General features: G+C 37.6%; 1 protein-coding gene across 9 annotated transcripts in view; it reads left to right on the top strand.

The window, feature by feature from the left end:
* cu (NADP/NADPH phosphatase nocturnin) overlaps positions 1-23,193 on the top strand; it is a 121,058-nt gene extending 97,865 nt beyond the window's left edge. For 5 of the 9 annotated variants that reach the window (XM_073982635.1, XM_073982634.1, XM_073982629.1 and 2 more), the window contains 5 exons: positions 12,035-12,267; positions 17,681-17,746; positions 21,645-21,766; positions 21,836-22,492; positions 22,553-23,193. In XM_073982635.1, coding sequence (XP_073838736.1) covers positions 12,035-12,267; positions 17,681-17,746; positions 21,645-21,766; positions 21,836-22,492; positions 22,553-22,720 — 1,246 coding nt within the window. In that variant the 3' untranslated portion in view covers positions 22,721-23,193. Of the gene's footprint in view, positions 1-1,175; positions 1,392-1,481; positions 1,651-11,339; positions 11,601-11,677; positions 11,780-12,034; positions 12,268-17,680; positions 17,747-21,644; positions 21,767-21,835; positions 22,493-22,552 lie in introns of those variants that run through there. The other 4 variants (XM_073982631.1, XM_073982630.1, XM_073982636.1 and 1 more) reach the window with 4 other exon arrangements.
* Positions 23,194-23,456: the final 263 nt, after the last annotated feature.

The following is a 23,456-nucleotide window of genomic DNA, read 5'->3' as shown; positions in this document are numbered from 1 at the left end:
CATATTTTTACCATAAGACCCGGAATGGTCGGGTTAATGGAAATACTAGATGTTATGCATAACGAAGCTTTGGTCTTATTGAAAAGCAAGTGTTTAGATTAGAAGGCAACATATATATAGCTATAGCTTCATTAGGTATATAAGACAAATAAGAAGGTGGAAGGACGACACAGTCGGCCCTTAAGGGGTGAACCCCACTTGTAAATTTCAGAATATCGAAAAAAATGTATTGGCGTATTTTAAAGTAGAAGTAGCAAAGAATACGTGGTCAAGTCGATCGGTACAGTATTGCCTGAGATATGAGCTTTAGAAGTAAAAAATTGATTGTGTTTTGTATTCAACATAGAAAATAAAAACGTGTTTTTCTCGAAATGACATTTTGAAATCGGTGCCAACTCTAGCTCGATCTACTAACTAATGAACCGATTGTTACACAATTTTGTGGGGTTATCAAGGACATCAAAATCTGTTCCCACATCGATCGATTTTATTAAAAAAAAAATTGCCAGATTTATGACCAAAAAACTTCAGTTTTTTTAAAAATTGAAATTTTGACCGCCATGTCCCCCCTGCGTACGTCCCTGGTTCGATATAATTTTATTTGTCTGGTAAATGTTTTTTTATAAACTGTATATATTATAAATTTTTTTTCTGTACCACCTTCCGAAATGGTTTATTTCAATATTTTATAATTTCCCTTCTACAGTTCTGATTTTAAAATAATTTTAAATACGAAAATAAACAATGCAACTTATCTCGTCAGCGTCATATCATGACTTGAATATTATTATATGGAGCATGGCGGTGCATTAATGACGTTTTACATTTGATCACATGTCGTAAACAATACAAGGCGTAAAGACAAAACTCTCATGTAAACACGTTTACATTGCAAATGTCGTCAAACAAATTTCGAATAACCGAAATTCTAAACATCCTACATTAAAGTAAAAAATCTAATATTCCGCTTGTCATCGCCATGAGCCGAGTAGATTCCCCATGAAATAAATGGTAAATTTTTGATTTAGGCACGATTTGTTACTCTTTTTGTTGTATGATATTCGATTCCAAAATGATTCATTCATTCATATAAACGAACATTGAAAAGAAAAAATACAACAACAAAAGGGAATGATCATGCTAGACTAGTCGATGTCATTATATCTCAGAGAATTATTTAGTTTTAAGCGAGCAACCAATGTCGTCTGTCTAGCAGTGCTGAAGATAAAGCAAAATATTAAAACAAACGAGAAGTTGCATTTGCTAACCACATCTGATTATTTTGTTATTAGCGTGTTTTTCCCTGATAAGTGCTACACAATAATTATAATTTTACAATTTTAAATTATATACTTACCTACATATGTGCATATGTTCTTAAGAGAGAACGAGTGAGTACAACGGCTTGATGTTATTTAAAATATATAAAAAAATCCTATAAATCAAAACCTCTGATTGGCATAACTTCCGATTTAGATAAAAAATAAATAAAATAACATGAATTAAAAAAACATACATAAGTATAATTCCTGCAGTTCAGTGATCGCCCTTGAACTTGTAAATTGCGATAAACTTTATTTAATAAATTTATAAATATTACTGTGATATTAATTTTCTCGTTGGAGTTGAGCTGAATGATAGAAGTTTTTTGTAAGTAAAAAAGGAAAGTTAAAGATTCGAACCCACGGGTTAACGTTAACCAATCGGCATAAAATTTCATTGATAAGGTTTTGGGTCAAATGGAAAAAAATTCAAAAAAAAAATCTTTTTCGTTTTTTGGGCCACTAATGTATAAAGTATAGTGGTTTTAAAAAATCGATGTCTGATTTGTTTGTGCGGCACTCCCCTTAAGAGTTTATTTTTGTTCGATTTTAAGATTGCCAAAGTTTGAGTACAATCGGAATATGTTAACACGTGCCACTGGGGCCTCAAAGTTTCCATAGTAATTTGTATGGGGCCAAAGGCGAATTTTTACGAAATTGTTCTAAAGGCCAAATTTTGAAAATGTTTTAATATATACATATGTCGGTTGACTAGTGATTTATAGCATACCGGCATTCCCCGTCAGTTAAGGTGTGAACAGAATGAAATTCGTGTCAAAGATTAAAGGCCAAGTACTGCCTTATTAAAATGCTGTATAATTTATTTAAATAAGGTAGTACTTTGCCTTTAGTCTTTTACATGAAACTGAGCGTGATAAAGCGGCGTATTTCATTGTGTCTCTACCTTCAATGTCATCCTACAAAGGGAAATGAGCTTTGCTTTAATGTCACATTCAGGCATGGTTTGAAATATCTCCACATGTATAGGGCTATCGAATACTTCGTAATAACTGTGGTAATAACAAATTGGCTTAACATTTGTTTGAAAGCAAATAATGTTCATATGGTGTTTACAGTTACCTAGGCCTGTAGTTCTTAGTTCATCAATTTTATGAAGCAAATTTTAAAATTAGTGTAGTGGGAAAAAATTGTATAAAGGTGTATATAGATATAATTTTCTGATTGAGTTGTTGATAGGGAGTTCTTCAAATGTATAAAGCTGCCAGCTGCAGAGGCTTCCATGCGAACATGTTATTTACCTTTTTCAGTTGCCACATCATTAAGGGTTACTCTCTTTTTAACAAAGCGTTTGGCGGTGTCGACTAAAGCACGAAAACGAATGGACCGATCATCATATATTTTTGTGGGCTTGTTAGGTACCTAATAATCTTGTTTTTAAACGAGGGAATTTAAAAATTATCAATTAAAACAAGTAAGAACGGCGGGCCGAACTTGTTATACCCTCCACCACAAGTTGTATTGAAGTAAAATGGAATAATTAGTTTCCATTCGTGTATGAAGAAGACTTAATACTAAATTTCAGCAATTTCGGTAATACAATGTGAGGCACCATTCTATGGGGGCTATTTCAAAACGTCGATCTATACCGACAAATTTCTGACGGAAAGTTTTTAGGCTCAAAGAAGACTAAATACCAAATTTCCTATATTTCGGTAAGAGAATGTGGCTAAAACTTAAAAAAAAATACCGAAAATCAAGAAGTACACTTCTATGGAGATATAGGAAGACGTGGCCTATACTGATAATACTCATCTGGAATATTTTATAACTCTTGGAAGACGAAATAACGAATTTCAGCCATTTCGGTTGGATATTGACGTCAACATCTTCAGTATTACGAAAATCGGGAGGTACCGTTCTATGGGAGCTATATCGAAACGTCGACCAATACCGACAAATTTAAAGGGGAAGCTTGAGTACCCCCAACGAAGTTTAAATACCAAATTTCAGCCATTTCGGTGGAATATTCAGTCCACACCGTTCAAAATACCGAAAATCGGGAGGTACCGTTCTATGGGGGCTATATGAAGGTGTGGACCGATACCAACAAAATTCTAAGGGGAAAGTTTTATACCCCTAAAGAAGACTATGTACCAAATTTCAGTCATTTTGGTAGGATAATGAAGCTAAAACCTTAACAATACCGGAAATCGGGAGGTACCGTTCTATGGGGGCTATATCAAAACGTGGACCGATATATTTTCAATACCTACCATCCTGCAAGTAATAAAAACTGCTGTACCAAATTTTGACTCTCTATCTTCAAAATTGCGAGCTGTATCTTGATTTCAACAGACAGACAGACGGACGGACGGACATGGTCAAATCGACATAGAATTTTATGCTGATCAATAATATATATACTTTTTAGGGTCTCCCACGAATATTTCGATGTGTTACTAGCGGAATGACAAATTTAATTATACCCTCCATATGGTGGAGGGTATAAAAAGTGGTAGACAGTCAAAGTCGAAATTTCGATTTTTAACAAAAAATTAACCGTTTTTTGACAATAAATAATCGGTCGAATAACTTCTTTAAGGAAAATTCTCTTTTTTAAAGATAACAGATTGAAGCATTTAGTAAGCACACAAAAAATATATAAAGACTGAACACAAAATTTCTGTTATTTCGGGTGGATAATGTATCTAAACCCTTCAAAACATCGAAAGTCATCCGAAACCGTTCCATGGGGACTGTATCAAAACGTGGACAAAAAATTAAATAACAAATATCATCTACTTCGGTTCTAAAGGGTGTTTTTTTTAAGCCCGATAGAATTTGAAATTGTAAAAAATAACACAAAAAATTAAATTGTAATCAATTTGGTTTTTTATTCGAAAGATCAATACGTGACATTAACATTTGAAAATGATTTCGGGCATATGGGCACCGCGGCTGTTCTTGACGAAGTGCATTCTGGACGTCCAATTTTGGCCACTTTTTCGAGCACTGCTGGCCGTATGTCACGAATAACACGAACAATGCTGGCCTCCAAGGCATCAATTGTTGCTGGTTTATCAGCATAAACCAGTGACTTCACGTAGCCCCACAGGAAATAATCGAAAGGTGTCAAATCGCACGACCTTGGAGGCCAATGACAGGCCCACTTCTCGAAATCAATTTATCGCCAAATTTTGATTTCAATAAGTCGATGATTGCGTTAGCCGTATGGCACGTAGCGCCATCCTGTTGAAACCACATCTCCTTCGGATCAATGTCATCCACATTTTCAAACAAAAAAATCATTGATCATGGTGCGGTAACGATCTCCATTGACCGTAACGCGAGCTCCGGCCTCATTTTTGAAGAAATAAGGTCCGATGATGCCACCAGCGTGAAAACCGCACCATACGGTGCATTTTTCTGGATGTAATGGAGGGTCTCTTGTGGATTGTTCTCACTCCATATGCGGCAATTTTGCTTATTAACAAACCCGTTAAGCCAAAAATGCACCTCATCGCTTAACACAATTTTGCGATAAAACAACGGGTCGAATCGACGACTGATTTTCAAAGTAAATTTGGATATTTTTGTAGCGTTGTTCAAGCGTGAGTCTATTCACGATCATTTGTCAGAGTATACTGAAACAAAAAAAAAAGTTTCATCAAAATTTAATTATACCCTATACCACAATGTGGAAAAGGGTATTATAAGTTTGTTTTGGTAAAAATTCATGTAACACCGCGAAATATTCGTCGGAGACCCCCAATGTGGTATACCAATCTTCATATCTCGACGAGATAAAGCGATTTTGAGATGTGTGTCCGTCCGTCAGTCCGTCCGTCCGTCTGTCCATTATAAATTGTAAACACGCTCCAGGCCGCAATTATGGACCGATCGTCACGAAATTTTGAATGGAGGTCGGATCCCTATTCTTATTGGTGATGATCGTGAAATATTTAGCGGGTGAAATGGACCAAAAACATAATATTTATCCAATTTTCTAGCGGCTCTGTAGGTATCAATAATAGTCCGATCAACCCGTAAATTTAAATAAGGTAAGAGTATATCACAAAGGAGAAGCTTGCAATTTGAGATGGCGATCGGATAATATTTAGAGGGTTAAAGGGACCAAATCTTTTGTGTGAAAATTGTGAAAATTTTTAATATACAGCTTATATCTTAATTCCTGGAAGTGACATTCCGGACAAGTGAGATATACTTGAAAGTGGAACGCTTGACCTTTCAATTGATGCCAATTATTTTGGTGTGCATGATCAGATAACAGAGTTACAGCCTAATATATTCCGTTATTTGTTTGTAGTGTAATAATAAACTAGCTAGAAGTCGCAATTATACATCAATAGTCACGAAATTTTGCACCGGGTAAGAGTATAGGTCGAAAAAGATACCTATAATTTTGAGTGATGATCTGATATTCTTTAGCGGGTAAAATGGACCATTACTTTTGTATGACAAATATAAAAATTTTATTTTTGGTCAATATTTTAATTCCTTGAGGACATATATATTTCGCAAAGTAGCCTACATATGGAAAAAAACTGCTGACCTTTCCTCTGATGTAAATTGCAATAAAGTGTGTGCTAGATAACGGGCCTACTGCCTAATATATAATGGGTTCTGTGTAGAGAACCACATTTTTATCCCATGCTACATATTGTCTATACAAAAGTTTATGTAACATCACGAAATATTCGTCCTAGACGTTTTATCTCGACGAGATAAAGCGATTTAGCGATGTGTGTCTGTCCATTAAAAATTGTAAACAAACTTAAGGCCGCAATTATGAACCGATTGTAACGAATTTTTTAAGGAGGTTGGGTTCGGGCCAGAATAGAAATGATTAGTTTTTGGTGATGATCGTGAAATGTTCAGGGGATGAAATGGACCAACAACAAAATTTTAATCAATTTTGTAGCGGCTCTGTAGGTCAAAATAGTAACCCGCAAAATTTTGAACAAAGTTTGTGTTTATGATGAAGAAGAAACGTACAAACCAACGTAAAGATCAGATAATACTTAGCGGGTTAAATAGACTGAAACTTTTGTGTGAAATTGGTAAAAATTTCAATAACGTAGCGGTTAAACAACGGAAGTAGTAGTACTACATAAGTGGGTTTCATTACATTTTAGTTTGTGTGAACTAAATTTTCCTTTCCTGCTACAAAAATGTCTTTGTCATGCTAGATAACTTTTTGGTTTCTGTCATAAGTATTATACATTACATCTCTGATATTTGATAATTAAATTTTCACAATCATTGAAAAGATGTTCCGTGGATAGCGATTGTCCAGGGATAGTGGTATAGGGTATCCCATGGTCGGCTCCGTCCGACTATAGACTTTTCTTACTTGTTTTTTGTGTTACTTTATACCATTTAAAGTTCTATCTAGCTTAAAAAAAAAACACCCTTTACTATATCAAAGCGTGGACCTATGTTCACAATTTTTATCAGACAAGTATTTTGCCCACTGGGAACGCTCAGTTATATGGGGGCCGTTATATGGGGGCGGTCCTACGGTGTCCTATGCTCATTATTTTTATCAGAAAAGTTTTTATACCCTCAGCCTTTAGGCTAAAGAGGGTATTTACACTTTGATACGGCCAAAAATGTGCCTCATCGAAATAATGGTTTTAGACCCCAAGTATGTTTGTACGATATCCGTTTCAGACAATTTTGAGTGGATCTAGCAATGTCCGTCCGTCCGTCTGTCTGTCTGGCTGGCTGGTGCGCACGATAACTCTCGAACGGATCAATTGATTCGGTTCAAATTTTGGGTATCGAAATATTTTGTCCAGATTCGACTTAAGTTCGAGGTACCTTCAGGTACCTCCCCCACAAAAGTTCAAAAATGTTCGGAAAAATTGGTCCATACTTTGCACATCGTTACATTTCTACCAGACATAGATGAGGTTCCAAAATGGACCCTATTGGTTCACTCTTTCGGGTACCTCCCACACAAAATTTTGCTTAAGTGCAGTTTAAGGCCTGCTCTCGAATCGCTTTGATTTTTGTTGCAGCCACTTGTATTCACTACCCCCATTACGACGATATAATTTTTTCAGGAGCAAGTCCATATATCATCAGAGATCAGCACGATAACTGCAAACAACCCATATAATACCTTGTGTCGTAGTTGGAGTGCACGATAACTCTCGAACGGATCAACATATTTGGTTAAAATTTTGGGTCTTTCAATATTTTGTCCAAACTTAGTTTAAATTCGAAGATAGACCATATCGGTCCACTCCTTCCGGTACCTCCCCCACAAACGTTCAGAATTTTTCGCCAAGATTGTGGGCATGATAACTCTAGGAGGGAATAACCGAAGTGAGCCAAACTTTGCTATTGGTAATATTACTTTCATGCATAGATCGAGTTCTAATATGGACTATATCGGTCCACTCATTTGAGTACCTCCCACACAAAATTTGGAAAAGTATAGTTTAAGAACTCCTCTCTGATCTTATTAATTTGTGACGCAGCAGGTTGCACTTGCGGCCCCTGTTACGACGTTGTAATTTTTTTTTTCGTGGGAATGTCCTTACTTCTTGAGATAATGACCCAAAAAGGTCCAGAAAATCCTACCGGCTCCACCAAAACTGGCTAATGTGTAAAATAACCCTTTAAGAGAGAAATCGATTTAGCTGAAACTTTGTAAATTGAAAAATAAAATTGTAATATATTTAAATTCAGAAAATTAAGTACAACATATTTAATTATATAGTCTGTAAGGAAAATATCCATAGACTAATAAAGAAAAAAAAAAACATTTCCTACAGATTTGTATTAGGTCCGAATATGTACTACATCGGATGACTCCTATGGGTACACCCTACCCAAAGTTTGGAAAAATGCACTCGTCTTGGATCATTCTGAATTTTGTTGCAACATGTAGTTTTTTGCGGCCCTTTCCATCCTGGAAAATTTTCCCAACAGCTAAAAAACCTGCAGAAGTATTGTGTTAACTTTTTTTCTTCGGGTACGTGGCTGAGGGTATATCTCTGTCGGCACTGCTGACTGATTCTTTCTTACTTGTTTTTTTGTAAATTTTGAACCCTCAATGCTAAAATTCAACCAATTTGGTCGAGAAGTTTAGGTAAAATCTTTAAAATACCGTTATATGGCGGCTATACCAAAAGGTGGACTGACCTTGCCAATTTTTTTGCTCTCGTCATTGTCAGCCAACAATAAGTACATATACCAAAATTTATCCACATACGCCAACTTATTTTATTTTTGGCCATAGTTTATGTGAAATCGCAACATAGTGGTACGCAGCATTGCTGCGAAAAGTTAGTGATCCAAGCCGATGTTTGTTTCTCGGAACAATCGTACATCCAACACGCTCGATGGCAGCCAGGTGCCCACATGCATAAATCTGTTGTGGCTAAATACCATATCTTTTGTCGCTGCGAAATCTATCAGCTTCATTCCATTGTGAGATGTTTCATTGTGGAGACAGAATTTCCCGACTATTGTGCCAAAGATATTTATTCTCCTTTCCCGTTTTGACATTAAAATTCCCAAGAATAATTTTAATATCATGATGGGCAGGTCACCGGTCATACGTTTTTTTCTTGTCTTCAGTTGGGACATGGACGCAAATAAAACTGATGTATAAAAATTTTGATTTTATCCGAATTGTAGCAAGCCCCTCTCCAGTGCGCAAATTGCGCCTACTCTTTAAAGAATCCGGACATTCCAGTTGCAGATTCACAGGTCATGGTGCTTAAAAAAGTTTGGGGGGGCACCAACTTTAGGGGAGTTTGATTTTATGTTTCTTTGTTATACCCTCCACCATAGTATGGAGGGTATATTAAGTTTGTCATTCTGTTTGTAACACATCGAACTTATCATTTGCGACCCTATAAATTATATATATTCTTGATCAGGATAAAATTCTAAGACGATCTAGCCATGTCCGTCTGTCCGATTGAGATAGAGTGCTGAAATTTTGCACCAGAGCGTCTTTTTTCCATAGGCAGGTCAAGTTCGAAGATGGGCTATATCGGTCAACTTTTTGGTATAGCCCCCATATAACGGTACCTCCGGATTTGAGGTATTTTGACGTTCTTCGCCACATTTGCAGACCGAATTAGCTATAATTTGGCACTTAGGGTTCCAAAACTTATATCCCAAAGAATATGGGCATAGGTCCATGTTTTGGTATAGCCCCCATATAACGGTACCTCCGGATTTGAGGTATTTTGAGAATTTTAGCCACAATTTGTAACCGAACTATCTGCAATTTGACATTTGAGGTTCTCAGTCGCCATGAAATATCTCCACCAAGCATCGTCAACATAGGTCCATGTTTTGGTATAGCCCCCATATAACGGTATCTCCCGATTTTCGGTATTTTGAGAATTTTAGCTGCAATTTTTAACCGAACTAGCTGTAATTTGCTATTTGAGGTTCTCATGAAATATCTCCGTCATGAAATATCTCCGCTAAGCATCGTCAACATAGGTCCATGTTTTGGTATAGCCCCCATATAACGGTACCTCCGGATTTTCGGTATTTTGAGAATTTTAGCCACAATTTGTAACCGAACTATCTGCAATTTTACATTTGAGGTTCTCAGTCATCATGAAATATCTCCACCAAACATCGTGAACATAGGTCCATGTTTTGGTATAGCCCCCATATAACGGCACCTCCCAATTTTTGGTATTTTGAGAATTTTAGCTACAGTTTTTAACCGAAATAGCTGTAATTTGACATTTAAAGTTCTCAGTGGTCATAAATCATCTCCAACGAAACATCGTCAACATAGGTCCATGTTTTGGTATAGCCCCCATATAACGGTATCTCCCGATTTTCGGTATTTTGAGAATTTTACCTGCAATTTTTAACCGAACTAACTGTAATGATCGGTATTTTGAGAATTTTAGCTACAATTTTGTCTATTCAAAAATAATCGTCAATATAAGTCCATGTTTTGGTATATCCCGCCATATAACAGTACCTCCCGATTTTCGGGAATTTTCAGTGGTCACGATCTTGCAAAAACTTCATCACGCCATAACGCGGAAGTTCGACACACGGCGCTTCTGTCCTTCGAGGTTTTTAATATACACACACCAAGGGCTTTCATCTCCAAAAGGAATTATCTCTGCCCCAACATTTGTGTTCACAGTGTAATTTAAGCAATAGTGGGAGGCAGAAGGAGTCTAACCATTGTCGAAAAGTTGTTCCACCTAAAATTGTAAAAGGACCCTAATTATTTCATTTTAATTAAGACTATTTTATGGTGGAGGGTATAAAAAGTTCGGCCCGGCCGAACTTAACGACTTTTTACTTGTTTTTTTTTAGGATAGTATGCCGGAGGGTTAGCAACACATAGCTTAAATCCTCCTGCTTTCTCATCCGGGCTAGGGACCGGCAAAGACAGAGTTACGAAAATGCTGTGTACATACATACTTTTAAAATGAAGAACATGTTCATTAGGGTTATGATTTTTTACAACCTCGTAACCCTCTATCATATTTTGAGGTTTTTGTTAAACTTTTATATCTGAATATAAGCCGCACGATATAACCAAAGTGGCATAACCTTTTTTTTTCACTAAATTTATCGTCATATAATATTTATTTTAAACATAATATCAATTAAATGTGTTTTTTGCGGTGCATCTTTCAATATTTAAATGGAATAAAAGTTATTATAGTCAATAATAGGAAAATGATAATTCATTCGTGAATAGGAAATATTTTTTTGGAATTTTTTCTTAATTTCTTACCATTTTATCGAAAAAAATTCAAAGCGTAATACGTAAAAAAGGTTTATTTAATCATTAATAGGCTAAAGTTCATCCTTTTTTGCTACAGGAAATCATTTTTGAGAAAAAAGGTCAAAACAGTCTAATGTTTATATACGTTTTTTTACACAACTCCCAAGGCCATGATTTGATTTAATTTTAATAATTTATTAAATGTACTAAATTTAAATTTAATAATATTTCTAAAATGAGAAGGCATTTTTGGAGTTATGGTACTTATTCTTTAATGATTGTTACTTTTAAAACAGACAGACTAACTAAAATATTTATACTCTGGCGAACAATCATCCAGTTTAAAATAATCTTTACAACATCAACATCATGTCAAAACTGTGCTAAAACACTTCGGAAATTACAACAGCATCGGCAATATACACACATACAAATATTCGCCCGATTTACATTTGATAACAGCGAATAAAAACATTTGCATAGCTTTGATCAACTGCCACATTAGTTGGAACATTTCCATTCATAACAACCCCAAGCCAAACAGATGCTCTGAAAAGGTGTTTCTTATCATTTTTGCTCTCTGTAAAAAAAGTATTTTATTTAAAGTTGTGTGCGTGTGTCTGTGTAATTTCAGTGAAATGTCATCTACAGCTAATTTGGGTTCCAGTCGTCACAGTCACACTCTGTTTATAATAACCGTATATATTCGTAAGATTTTCTTTAAAAATCCAACACTGTGAGTATCCCACAATTGGGAGTTGTTTTGATTTTAAGCTTCGTTCTAAGCTTTTGTTTGTTAATTTCTAGTTTTGTTCTATTGCAATGCCTGTTGTGTCACATTTGTTTGTTGCTCCAATCCAATCAGGTTAATGGAATGCTAATGTTTTGTTGTTGCAAGCCAATTTCAGCACTATTTTCGTTGTTATTTTTTATCATTTAAAATATTTTGTCCATTTTCTAAAATATCATTTTTTTTTTTTGCATTTTACAGAATGGGCTCATTCAATTCGGCGCCCAAAATCAATAATGTCGATTCACAGGACGATGGCCTAGATGTACCAAAAGGTCTCAGCACATCGGAATTGTTGCAACATGTTAAACATTTGCGTGGCATAAATCAACCGCCTCTCTTGAGCCGTTACTTCTTGAAGCCATTGTCTTCGATTATCTCATCGGATATAACAGATGGTCTGCGTTGTTTGAAATTAAATTCGGTATCTCGTGGTAAGTACAAAGAAAATATAGTTAAACATACAATAGTACATACATATGTATGTATGTAGATCATTTTGTAGGTTATGAAATATCAAAAAATCATTTTATTTCGAAATGGGGATAATTGGGCAGTCCTGATGTTCTTTAACATGGCAAAAACTAAGATCTATTTTACGTAACCAAAATCAAACACAACCCCAAAGTAAAAAGAATTTTGAAATCGGATGTTCCTACGTAATTCGCATATACAATTTCCAATTCCACTACTTCAAGCTGTTGACAGACACAAGATAGACGTTCATTGTCGCAAACGTTGTAACTTGTGCGAATGTGCATCAAAAATACGAGGAATCTTAAAAAAATGTCCACGAACAATTTTAAATGCTTATAGCGGAAAATTCCTACTATTTACTTGAAATTACGTGTTTAGATCTTCCAAACCAAATAATTGGATTTTATGCAGTATAACAGTTTTGTATAACAGTATCACTGTTTCAATTAATTGCCCTATTGCCTAATGTAATTATTTTCGGAAAATTTTATGTACTTTTAACCAACACTAACAATTCTCTTTGAGTATAACAGTTACATAAGAGCGGCTATAACAGAGTTACAATTGTGATAGTGATCATTTTGAAATTATTAGGTGAAATGACATATTTAGGCCTTCCAAAGAGATTTAAGTAGAATTTGCGCAGTATAACAGTTTTGTATAACAGTTTTAAAAAAGTGTCCTACAGCCATTTTAAATATACAGTGAACATTTCTACTAAAAAACCAATAAAAATAATAACAAAATAATTTGACCAAAAAACAAACAACATTTCTACTTATGTTTTTCATTCAGAAAAAATTTGGGTTTTAAGTAAATGTCCTGTATAACAGTTATGAATGTAGAATTCTAATGCGCTACTTCGCAAATGATCGTATATAGTTCCAGTATTAATTAGGAGCATTTTTTTTATAAAAACATCCCAGAAGCATTTGTATCGAAACATGATTTTATAGTTTTAATACATCTGTATAACAGTATACTTACTTACTTAGTTGGCCCATTACAGAACATTTGTTCCATAGACGAACTAAGAAAAATCTCCATTCGTCTCTGTTTTTCGCTCGACTTTTTGGAATACCGCGCATTTTCATTTCTTCATCCACTTGTATGCTTCATCGAAGCTTAGGCCTGCCGATTCTGCGTGCACCGCCATTTGGCATGTATCCACGCCTTTTTAGCGGGTTCATCATCGCTCATTCTCATGATATGGCCTAGCCAACGCAATCGTTGCATCTCGATACGTTTAACTATATACATGTCTTTGTATAGCTGATATAGCTCGTGGTTCATACGATGTCGATATTCACCGTCATTGCAAATCGGCCCGTAGATCTTTCGAAGAAATTTCCTCTCAAACACACCAAGCACTGCCTTATCTGCTTGCGCAAGTACCCATGCTTCGGAGCCATACATAGCACGGGCAGTCGTTTTATATAGTGCTATTTTTGTTTGACGAGATGTGGCTTTGTTTTTAAATTGCTTATTTACACCATAGTAGCATCTGTTGGCCAATACAATTCTTCTTAATTCACAACTGATGTTGTTTGTTGTGTTTATGGCAGTGCCAAGGTAGACGAAGTCTTTAACTACGTCAAAATTGTAGGTACCAACTTCCACAGTTGATCCGAGCACTATGGACGCTTTGCGCGTTGACACCATCAATTTGGTCTATTCGCCGTTTACCGCCAGACCCACTTTCGCAGATTCTGCTTCGACCTTCCTAAAGGTATCAGTTACTTTACTGATCGTCCCATGATGTCTATGTCATCAGCATAAGCAAGTAACATGTGGCTATTGGTGTAAATTGTGCCATTTCTTTTGACATTTGCATCTCGTATTACCTTTTCCTGCAAAATGTTGAATAGGTCACACGAAAGGCTGACTCCTTGTCTGAAACCTCTTTTGGTACAAAATTCTTCGGAGAGGTTCTTTCCAATTTTAACTGAGGACCTAGTATCAGTTAAACTCATCTAACAAAGCCGGATCAACTTTGCGGGAATACCAAATTCAGACATTGCATGGAATACCTTTGATCGGAGGGGACTGTCGAATGCTGCTTTATAATCGACAAAAAGGTGATACGTATCGATCTGCATCTCTTGGGTCTTCTCTAGGATTTGCCGCAGGGTAAATATCTGGTCAATGGTGGACATGCCAGGTCTAAAGCCACATTGGTATGGTCCAATTATTTCGTTGACCATTGGCTTTAGTCGTTCGCACAATATCCCTGACACTATCTTATAGGCAATAGGGAGAAGACTTTTGCCCCCTACAGTTGGAGCATACAGTCTTATCTCCTTTCTTGTGGACGGGACATAGGATGCTCAGGTTCCAATCGTCGGGTACGCGTTCTTCCTGCCATATGGAGCTAACTAGCTGATGCATACACCTTATCAGCGCGTCGCCTCCGGTTTTAAACAGCTCGGCTGGTAAGCCATCGGCTCCTGCTGCTTTATTATTCTTCAGCCGGTTAATTGCTGTTTTTACCTCATCTTGGCCGGGCGGTATACATTCTATACCATCTTCTGGGATTGGATATGTGGTATCATCGTCTTCGCTACTATTGGATACCAGCAGATTGGAGAAATGTTCCTTCCATATCCTGAGCACGCTATCTGTATCTGTTACCAGATTACATTGCTGGTCTCTACAGGAGGATGTGCCTGTACCAAAGCCATCTGCTTGATGTTTCACTCTTTGGTAGAATTTTCGGACTTCATTCTGGCTTCTGTACATCTCGATTTTTTGACACTCCCGCTTTTCCATTTCTCTCTTTTTCTTGCGGAAAAGACGTTTCTCTTCTCTCCCTTTCTCCCGATATCTCTCTCGTGCGCTACGCGTTGCTACTGATTGTAAAGTAGCTCTATATGCCGCATTTTTCTCTTCGGTAGCAGCACGACACTCCTGGTCATACCATGAATTCCTTTGTGGAGGTCTCAGGAATCCAAGTATGGATTTTGCGGCTGTTTGCATGGAGTGGGCAATATTTTGCCATTGTGTTGTTATGTTATCGGGGCAGGGAGTGCTCGCGTTAAGCAATTGGGCTAGTTGAGTGGAATATGCTGTGGATATCTGTTGTGTTTGCAGCCTATCGATGTCCAACTTCCGCGTTGTGTCTGTTCGTGTTTTATGTGCAACGTTTAGACGGGTACGTACCTTTGCTGCAACAAGGTAGTGGTCCGAATCAATGTTTGCGCCTCGGAACGATCGTACATCCAACAGGCTGGATGAATGTCTTCCATCTATCACAACATGATCAATTTGATTACTTGTTCTTTGATCTGGAGGCAGCCAGGTGCCCTTATGAATATCGAGATGATTAAATCTGGTACTGCTAACTACCATATTTTTTGCAGGTGCAAAGTCTATCAGACTCATACCATTGTCAGATGTTTCACTGTGGAGACTAAATTTCCCGACTGTTGGGCCAAAGATATTCTCCTTTCCAATTTTGGCATTAAAATCGCCTAGAATGATTTTATTGTTATGGGCAGGGCAACGGTCATATGTTTCTTCTAAGCGCTCGTAAAATATATCTTTGGTATGTTCGTCGTTTTCTTCAGTGGAAGCATGAGCGCAAATAAAGCTGATGTTGAAGAATTTAGCTTTTATTCGAATTGCAGCAAGTCTTTCATTCACTGGGGTGAAGTTGGATACCAGATGTTTTAGTCTCCGACTAACTACGAATCCGCAACCAAACTCATGCTTTACGTCATGGCAGCTATAATACAGTGCGTCAATTTTAGGTGTTGTTTTGACGCCTTTCCCAATCCATCGTATTTCCTGTATGGCAGTAATATCGGCCTTGTACTTTTCAAGTACGTCTGCCAATGCGAAGACTGCACCTTCTCTATAAAGAGTGCGAACATTCCAGGTGCAGATTCGGGGGTTCGTCAACTTTAGAGGGGTTTGTTTTTCTTTTCTTTCGTTTTTTCATAGTAGGCTGTTTTTCTAGGGGAGGGTTACTAACCCGTCTTACGACCATGCGTTGTTTACAGTGACTTGAAAAAATCAGTTTGCAAAAAATGGAATTTACTTGTGAACATTTTCCTCCGATCATTTTTCACAACTTTCGACGTGTATAATCACGGCAAGAGTGCAACGATAAAATTACATATTTGTATGTCGATAAAGGTCTATCCTATAGCACTATGAAAAACTGGTTTAATGATTTCAATCGAGACCGACACTCGCCAAAAAACGAATTTCGTGAGGGAAGCACTTCGAAGCATTTGGTCGCCTATTTCTTCGGCAGAACTGACTATGGTAACTTTACGGCTTGAGAAATGTATTACGGTTGATTTTGAGTGGTACACTACAATTAGTTTGTCTGAAGTCTCATTAGAAATTCGAAAAACGAACAAGAGAAGACGATACTGATATGAGTTGTCCGATATAGTTAATCTTTGGACTGATTTAAGTTTGAGAGAAACATTACCGTTACTTTTCACCACTTCTCTCGTAAACATTGTTTATAGCATTGATGCTCAAAATATTTTGTTCATTAGTCTCTCTGAGAGTGTCTTTCCGTTGCTAAACCACAGCAGATGAGAAAAAAAGAGAACGTGTGTTGTTTTTGTAGTCACGTTAACGTATATGGATGATCTTGGCTGGTTTATAGTGTTCGAGCATTTATGTCAGGAATTATGGACTTCCCAATGAAAAACATTATATCGTTGTAAACAGGAATACAAGGTAAAAATTACAAAACTTTACTCCAAAAGTTATTAAACTACACTTGAGATAAAAGTTAAACGTTTATGTGGGAGGTACCAGAAGGAGTTATTTGATATGATCTATTCCTCCATCGAACATGAAAAGTTTCGACAAAATTGGTCTTGTTAGTTGATGACGACAGGGTTTTAGAGCCGTTATCTCAGAAACCATGGTTTTGTCCCTGGAAAAATATTTTATTGTAATGAGAAGCACAAGGACTGCCTTAGGAAAAAATTCCAAAACGATTCTCGAAGTGCTCTTAAACTAAACATAATCATATATGTTTGAACTTTTGTGGGAAGAGTACCCGAAATAGGGGACCGATGGAATATTAATTATAATAAGTAATCAATTATTGTCTGAAACGGATTTGATCTTAAAATATGTCTTATCTAAATTAATTAGTTATCTGATCCTTTCGAAATGTATGTATATACCCTCTGTGGCCATACGACTGAGGCAATAAATAAATGTCTATCTTAAACTATACAGATTTATGCGTACAATTTTCACTTTCTTTTGTTTCAAAATCATGCAAATTATTTTTACATAAAAGTAATTTGTATTGCAATTTTTGTTTTATTTTGAATTAAATTAACATTCGTATTGAATTTTAATTTAAGTTTTTTTTTCTTGTTGTTTTCTTTACAGTCTGCAGTGCCCCAATTTCGGATCCAAATCATATACGTTTATTGCAGTGGAATCTTTTGTCTCAAAGTAAGTTTCATTTTTCATTCAACATCTCTAAACGATGGATGGGATGGCCTTTGAGGTCTGGCGATTATTGACTCTTTTTCGTTATTTTTGTGTCAAACGGATGCTATTGCAAAATTTGAATAACAAAAACAAAAGTTGAGTTACATTTGAAGAATAATTGCTTGTTTGTCTGCCAAAATGTCTAAGGGGGCATAAAAAATGTTCGATTTATTGTTGTTGTTAGGTTATGTAAATAAATACATAAAGAATAATTTTTCAAAACTTAATGGAACAATAAGCGAAATTTAGTAGAATTCAAAGAGGACTGTGAGATATTCGGTTTATAATAGGGATATAAACATACATATGTACATCCATATTTCAATTTTCTACTTAGACTTCGTAATATTTCTTTCCAACTTAGATCAAGTTTGGGAAAAGACCTAATCGGTTATCTCCTTAGGATACTCCCCCACAAAAGTTAAAAACTTAATCCCACGGCAAAAGGTTCTCTCGTACTGGATTGACCCGGAACCACAGAACATCCGTGTTCCGGCCAGCGGCTGCCACCTCAGTGTACATATGTTTGTATCTGTATCGTTTTTCTGTATTGGAAGCAGCATATCCCGGAATGCCTGCTCCCGATTCTTTTGGTCCGTGCTGGGACGGAGGAAAACCCAGGACCAATGTATTTGTGCTCAATTTGTCATATCCGCATCTTCAATCGCGTCCAATATTCGGTGAGATGCAATAGATGTTAGGAGTGGATGCATCTAAAGTGTTGCTCTGGACTTGTCCATGTGGGTGACTACGACAGGGACTACGTTGCTGCATGCTGCGTGAACACAGCTCCCAGCGAGTCGACGTCGTCAGACTACGTTGTTGTTGTTCCAATCCAAGAAAGTACATCCTTTTTGCAATTTAATTGCAATGAACTCCGTGGTAAGATCAAGGAAATAGTAGATTTCATGAGTCGAAAAAAATATCAAGGTCGCGGCGGTGCAAGAAGCAAAGCTCAACAACATCTGTTGCTTACAACGTTGTGATGGTTACAACGTTCTAAGGAAGGGTCGCACCAGAATTGGAGGTGGGGATTAGATTTCCTATTGCACCAATCTGTTCAATACAGACCTATCTCGCTTGAGCCCGACCCTATTGACCTGTACATGGAATGTATAGGGGTAGCAGTTAGGTGTGGAATTGCCGAGGTAGATTATCTGAACATATACATAGCTGTATTTCAGGTTACAACCCCAGCATTAGACCGGTTTTGGTAGGTCAAATCGTCTGGTCTTTTGGAACTTTATTGCACATCATGAGTTTTGCCATTCGGTCCTCGAAAACTACCAGCGGGGTGCAACGCTGGCCGAGCAGATCGATAGCTCCACGGTCAATGAGGACGCCCCACCAGAATTAGAGGAGAGTCTCACTGTAGGCCAGACATAACCATCGTGTCACCTAGTCTGACAAATGACGTTTGCAACCCGCCATTTCTCTCAGATCAGACTATCTCCCAATAATTGTCTCCATTAGCAGACAGACCGATTTAATCACCTCTGATCGCCGAACATTCGTCCGAGTTTCAGAGAGTTCACTAATCGCCGCTTCAGAGATCTCCCCAATCCTTCTGATGTTCGGGTAGCGAGAAGGAAGTTCCTAGACATCACCACTGCTACACCTGCTAGTCTATTACCCAAACTGAGACCTAACTTCCTAACACAGGCGACGAGCCACACGAAGAAAGAAGATAGGACCTAAGTCACGTTTGGCGACATTACGTTGACTGACCGGAAGAGTTGCGCAAGTTATTTTAACCAACAGTGTGCCGAGCACCCCGGGAGTGACATGGCGAAAAGAAGAATACTACGTGGCATTAGATCTCTTCCTGCAGTGTATGAGCCACCACAATTTATAATGGCTGACGTTCCGAATATTATCAGGTACTTTATCATCCAAAACGTTGGGCCCTGACGGAATTTCCATGGTAGTGCTGAAACAGCTGGATGTGCCGGCAGTCGGGTATCTCACTAAAGTTCTCAACCTGTCTCCAGCCCCCCTCATTGTTTCGAAGTCTGGAAAATGGGCAGGGTGGTCTCGCTACTGAAGCCATGCAAGGATGCCAGCAAAAGTGAATCGTACAGGCCGATTTCGCTATTGTCGCCTGTAGCAAAGACCCTTGAGGCGCTAGTTCTCTCAAGCGTCAGAAATAGCTATCCAATTGCCGATCATCAACATGGATTCCGTAAGCAGTACAGCACGACAACAGCACTGCACGCCATCTCCACATATATTTGTCGAGGACTCAACCAGGATAAGCCATGTGATAGAACAGTGAAAGTCAAAAGACGTTGATAGCGTCAATCACTCCACGCTGTTTGAGGACATTGAGCAGACAACCCTCCGGCCAAGTCTGAAACGTTGGATAATCAATTATATTCCAGTCGTACGTGGAATTCAGGAACAAGAAGATCGAATCCCGTAGAGGGAAACAGGGAGTTCCCCAATGTGGGGTGATATCTCCGGAACTGTTTACTCTCTACCTCTCCTGTATTCCGGGCCCTCCAGACGGCATCGAGATCATAAAGTATGCGGATGATTGTACGATCCTGGCGTCAGGTAACTTCCCTAATGACATCTTTGAAAAACTGAACTCCTATTTAACCGGTCTTACCAATTTTTCCACTCGAGGAATATGCAGATATGCGCCACTAAACATGAATGTCGTGGTCGATGGTAGAAAAATTCCGACCACAAACTGCCCCAAAATTCTAGGAGACACATATGACACCACGTTGACGACGTCTGCGCATGCCACAGTTATCTGCGACAAACTGAAAAGTAGGAACAAGTTCCTCAAGTCCCTAACCGGCAGCACTTGGGATGCAGATAAAGAAACCAGTCTGACCAGCTTGGTCCGCGAGTTTATATGATACGCAATGGGGAAAGATTTAAACTTGTCAGAATGCCGCCCTAAGAACAGTAACAGGTTGCCTCCTCAAGTATTCAGTGGACCATCTACATAAGGAAAAGGCAAAGATTCTTCCAGTACAGCAACACAATGAGGGATGCTTTTGTTGCCGTACTTGATTGGCTGACATCTCAATCACCATCATTTGGATAGGCCCGACAGACGTAGGCACATCAAGAAGGATCTTTACGTTTCAGAGAGGGAGGTGCAACGATACAGGAGAAAACACCTAGATCAACAAACACATCAAGCAGGTTTGAATAGCATTCACACGGACGTAGTTGCTAAGGCCATAAGCAACTATAGTGTGAATAAAGTCATCGGAGTACATCCCCCATCTATCGCAGCTGAGAAGCGTCAGCTGCCCAGCATGCGGCACGGTTCCGCGCAGCACACTGCATCTTTTCAATTGTCCTGCCAAACCTACTCAACTAACTTCAGTGGATCTATGGTTACATTCCATCGAAGCAGTCACATTCCAGGAACTGGAGATAGAACCAGAGCCAGATTGAGCAGAAGAACGAACACACAAACATACAATAATAATAATCTATGTTACAACAACAACAAAAGTCAAAAATTTCGTTTATGTCCCGTTTAAGGGCTGTTTGAGAATTGTTTTGAAATATGTATTAAAAGTAGTTCTTGTGCTAATCATAACAATATAATTTGTGAGGAAGTCCGCACTTCTTGAGATATTGGTCCGAATGCTTCAAAAGCTCCTGCCACTAATTTGAATTTTGTGTGCCCACAACAAGCTAGATATTGAACATTGACTCGGGCAGTAATCTTTGATGAGTTGGCTAGATACACCACCTAATTCGTCAAGTCCCGTATGACCGACCTGGGATTAAAGACAAATCTTATCAAAATATAATATTAAGTCTAAAATTATTTCCCAAAACCATCTCTAATTTCAAACTGTATATTATCTCTTTTTCCCCAATCCAGCTCTTGGCCAAAATAATGATGGTTTTGTTCGTTGTCCGGTAGAGGCTTTGACATGGGAAAATCGCAAATACCTTATAGTACAAGAAATCTTGCAACACAATCCCGATATTTTATGTTTACAGGTAAATACAACAACAGCATTTTCAAAATTTCCCCAAAAAACTCATTATTTCATTTTTTAAATATTTCAGGAAGTCGATCATTTCAAATTCCTTCAAACAATTTTGGGTACACAAAATTACGAAGGCATCTTCTTCCCCAAACCTGATTCACCATGCTTGTATATCGAAGAGAACAATGGTCCAGATGGATGTGCGATCTTCTTTAAACGTGATAAATTCGAATTACGTAACTTCGATACTCGTATCCTGGAAGTTTGGCGTGTACAAAGTAATCAGGTTGCAATTGCTGTAAATCTAATTGTTAAGCAAACAGGTCGTGAGTTGTGTGTTTGTACGACCCACCTTAAGGCTCGCCATGGTTCACTACTCTCGAAATTGCGCAATGAACAGGGAAGAGATTTGATACGATTTGTTAAACAATTTGCCGGTGACAGAGCTCTGATATTATGCGGTGATTTTAATGCTGAACCCACAGAACCGGTCTATTCGACAATATTGAATTGTGAATTTATGAAGCTGGCCAGTGCCTATGCTGAGATGCGGGCCGAGAGTGATGAATGCAATAATGAAAGTACAAAGAAGGATCAACCAACACAGACGAATGGTTGCGATAAAGTGCAAAAATCCATACAAAACGAACCGCCATACACGACATGGAAGATACGTGAGGATGGTGAGGAGTGTCATACAATTGATTATGTGTTCTATACCAAGGATCAGTTGAAGGTAAGAAAGTCAAACATGTTATTTCGGAAGCGACTTTTATTAACCCTATTTTTTATTTAGGTTAAAAACTGTTTGGAATTTCCCCAAGGCGATGAAATCGGCTTGAATCGTACACCCAGCTTCCAATATCCCTCAGATCATTTCTCCCTAATATGTGATTTTGAAATTTTGGATTCCGCAAATGAGTCTTCACAGGAACAGCAACAAGAAAAAACTAAACAACATTAAAACGTTCTCAAAACCCACATACACACACATTTTTCTATACGAATTTTTAACAAAAAACCCGAAGTTTTCCACAAAAGCAATAACAATTTCTGTTACATGGCAAATGTAAACACGATTTTCTTACTTAATTAGTTACATTGTGACCCCATACGCCCATACCTCCCACTTCTCCCTAAAAACCCACACACACACATATACATATATACAGATTCACTCTTACAAATTGTGATATTAGTTCTTAGATACAATAACAAAAAAAAGAAAAATAAATACAAGGAAAATGCATAGGTGTGAAAATACTTACAAATCCACGAAAGCACACTCATGCATACACACATACTACCACGGTAATAATACTAATATTAATATTAAAGAATGTAGTTTTGTAGGTTGCATTGATTTCTTTTTTATTAAACAAACAAACAAACAAATACAATATGATTAATAATAAAAATATTTTAGTTATTAAAAAACAATATTGTTTTTTTCCTTAGTTATGTCTTGAACGTATCTACGAAGAATCATTAGCCCACTCTTGGAAGGTCATAATCGTCTGGTCCTGGGGGACTTCAATGCGCATCATGAGAAGTGGCATTCGGCCCTCGGAAACGAACAGAGGGGTACAGCGCTGGCTGAGCAGATTGATAGCTCTACGTTTTGCACGGTCAAAGAGGACGCCCCTACCAAAATTAGAGGAGAGTGTCACAGTTCGCCAGACATAACCATTGTATAAGCT

Source organism: Musca autumnalis, unplaced genomic scaffold (genome assembly GCF_047663935.1).
Source record: "Musca autumnalis isolate F117 unplaced genomic scaffold, ASM4766393v1 scaffold_4, whole genome shotgun sequence".
In the NCBI taxonomy this organism is placed as follows: domain Eukaryota; kingdom Metazoa; phylum Arthropoda; class Insecta; order Diptera; family Muscidae; genus Musca; species Musca autumnalis.
Note: the sequence above shows the minus strand (reverse complement) of the source record. Positions and strands in the feature narration are given on the sequence as shown.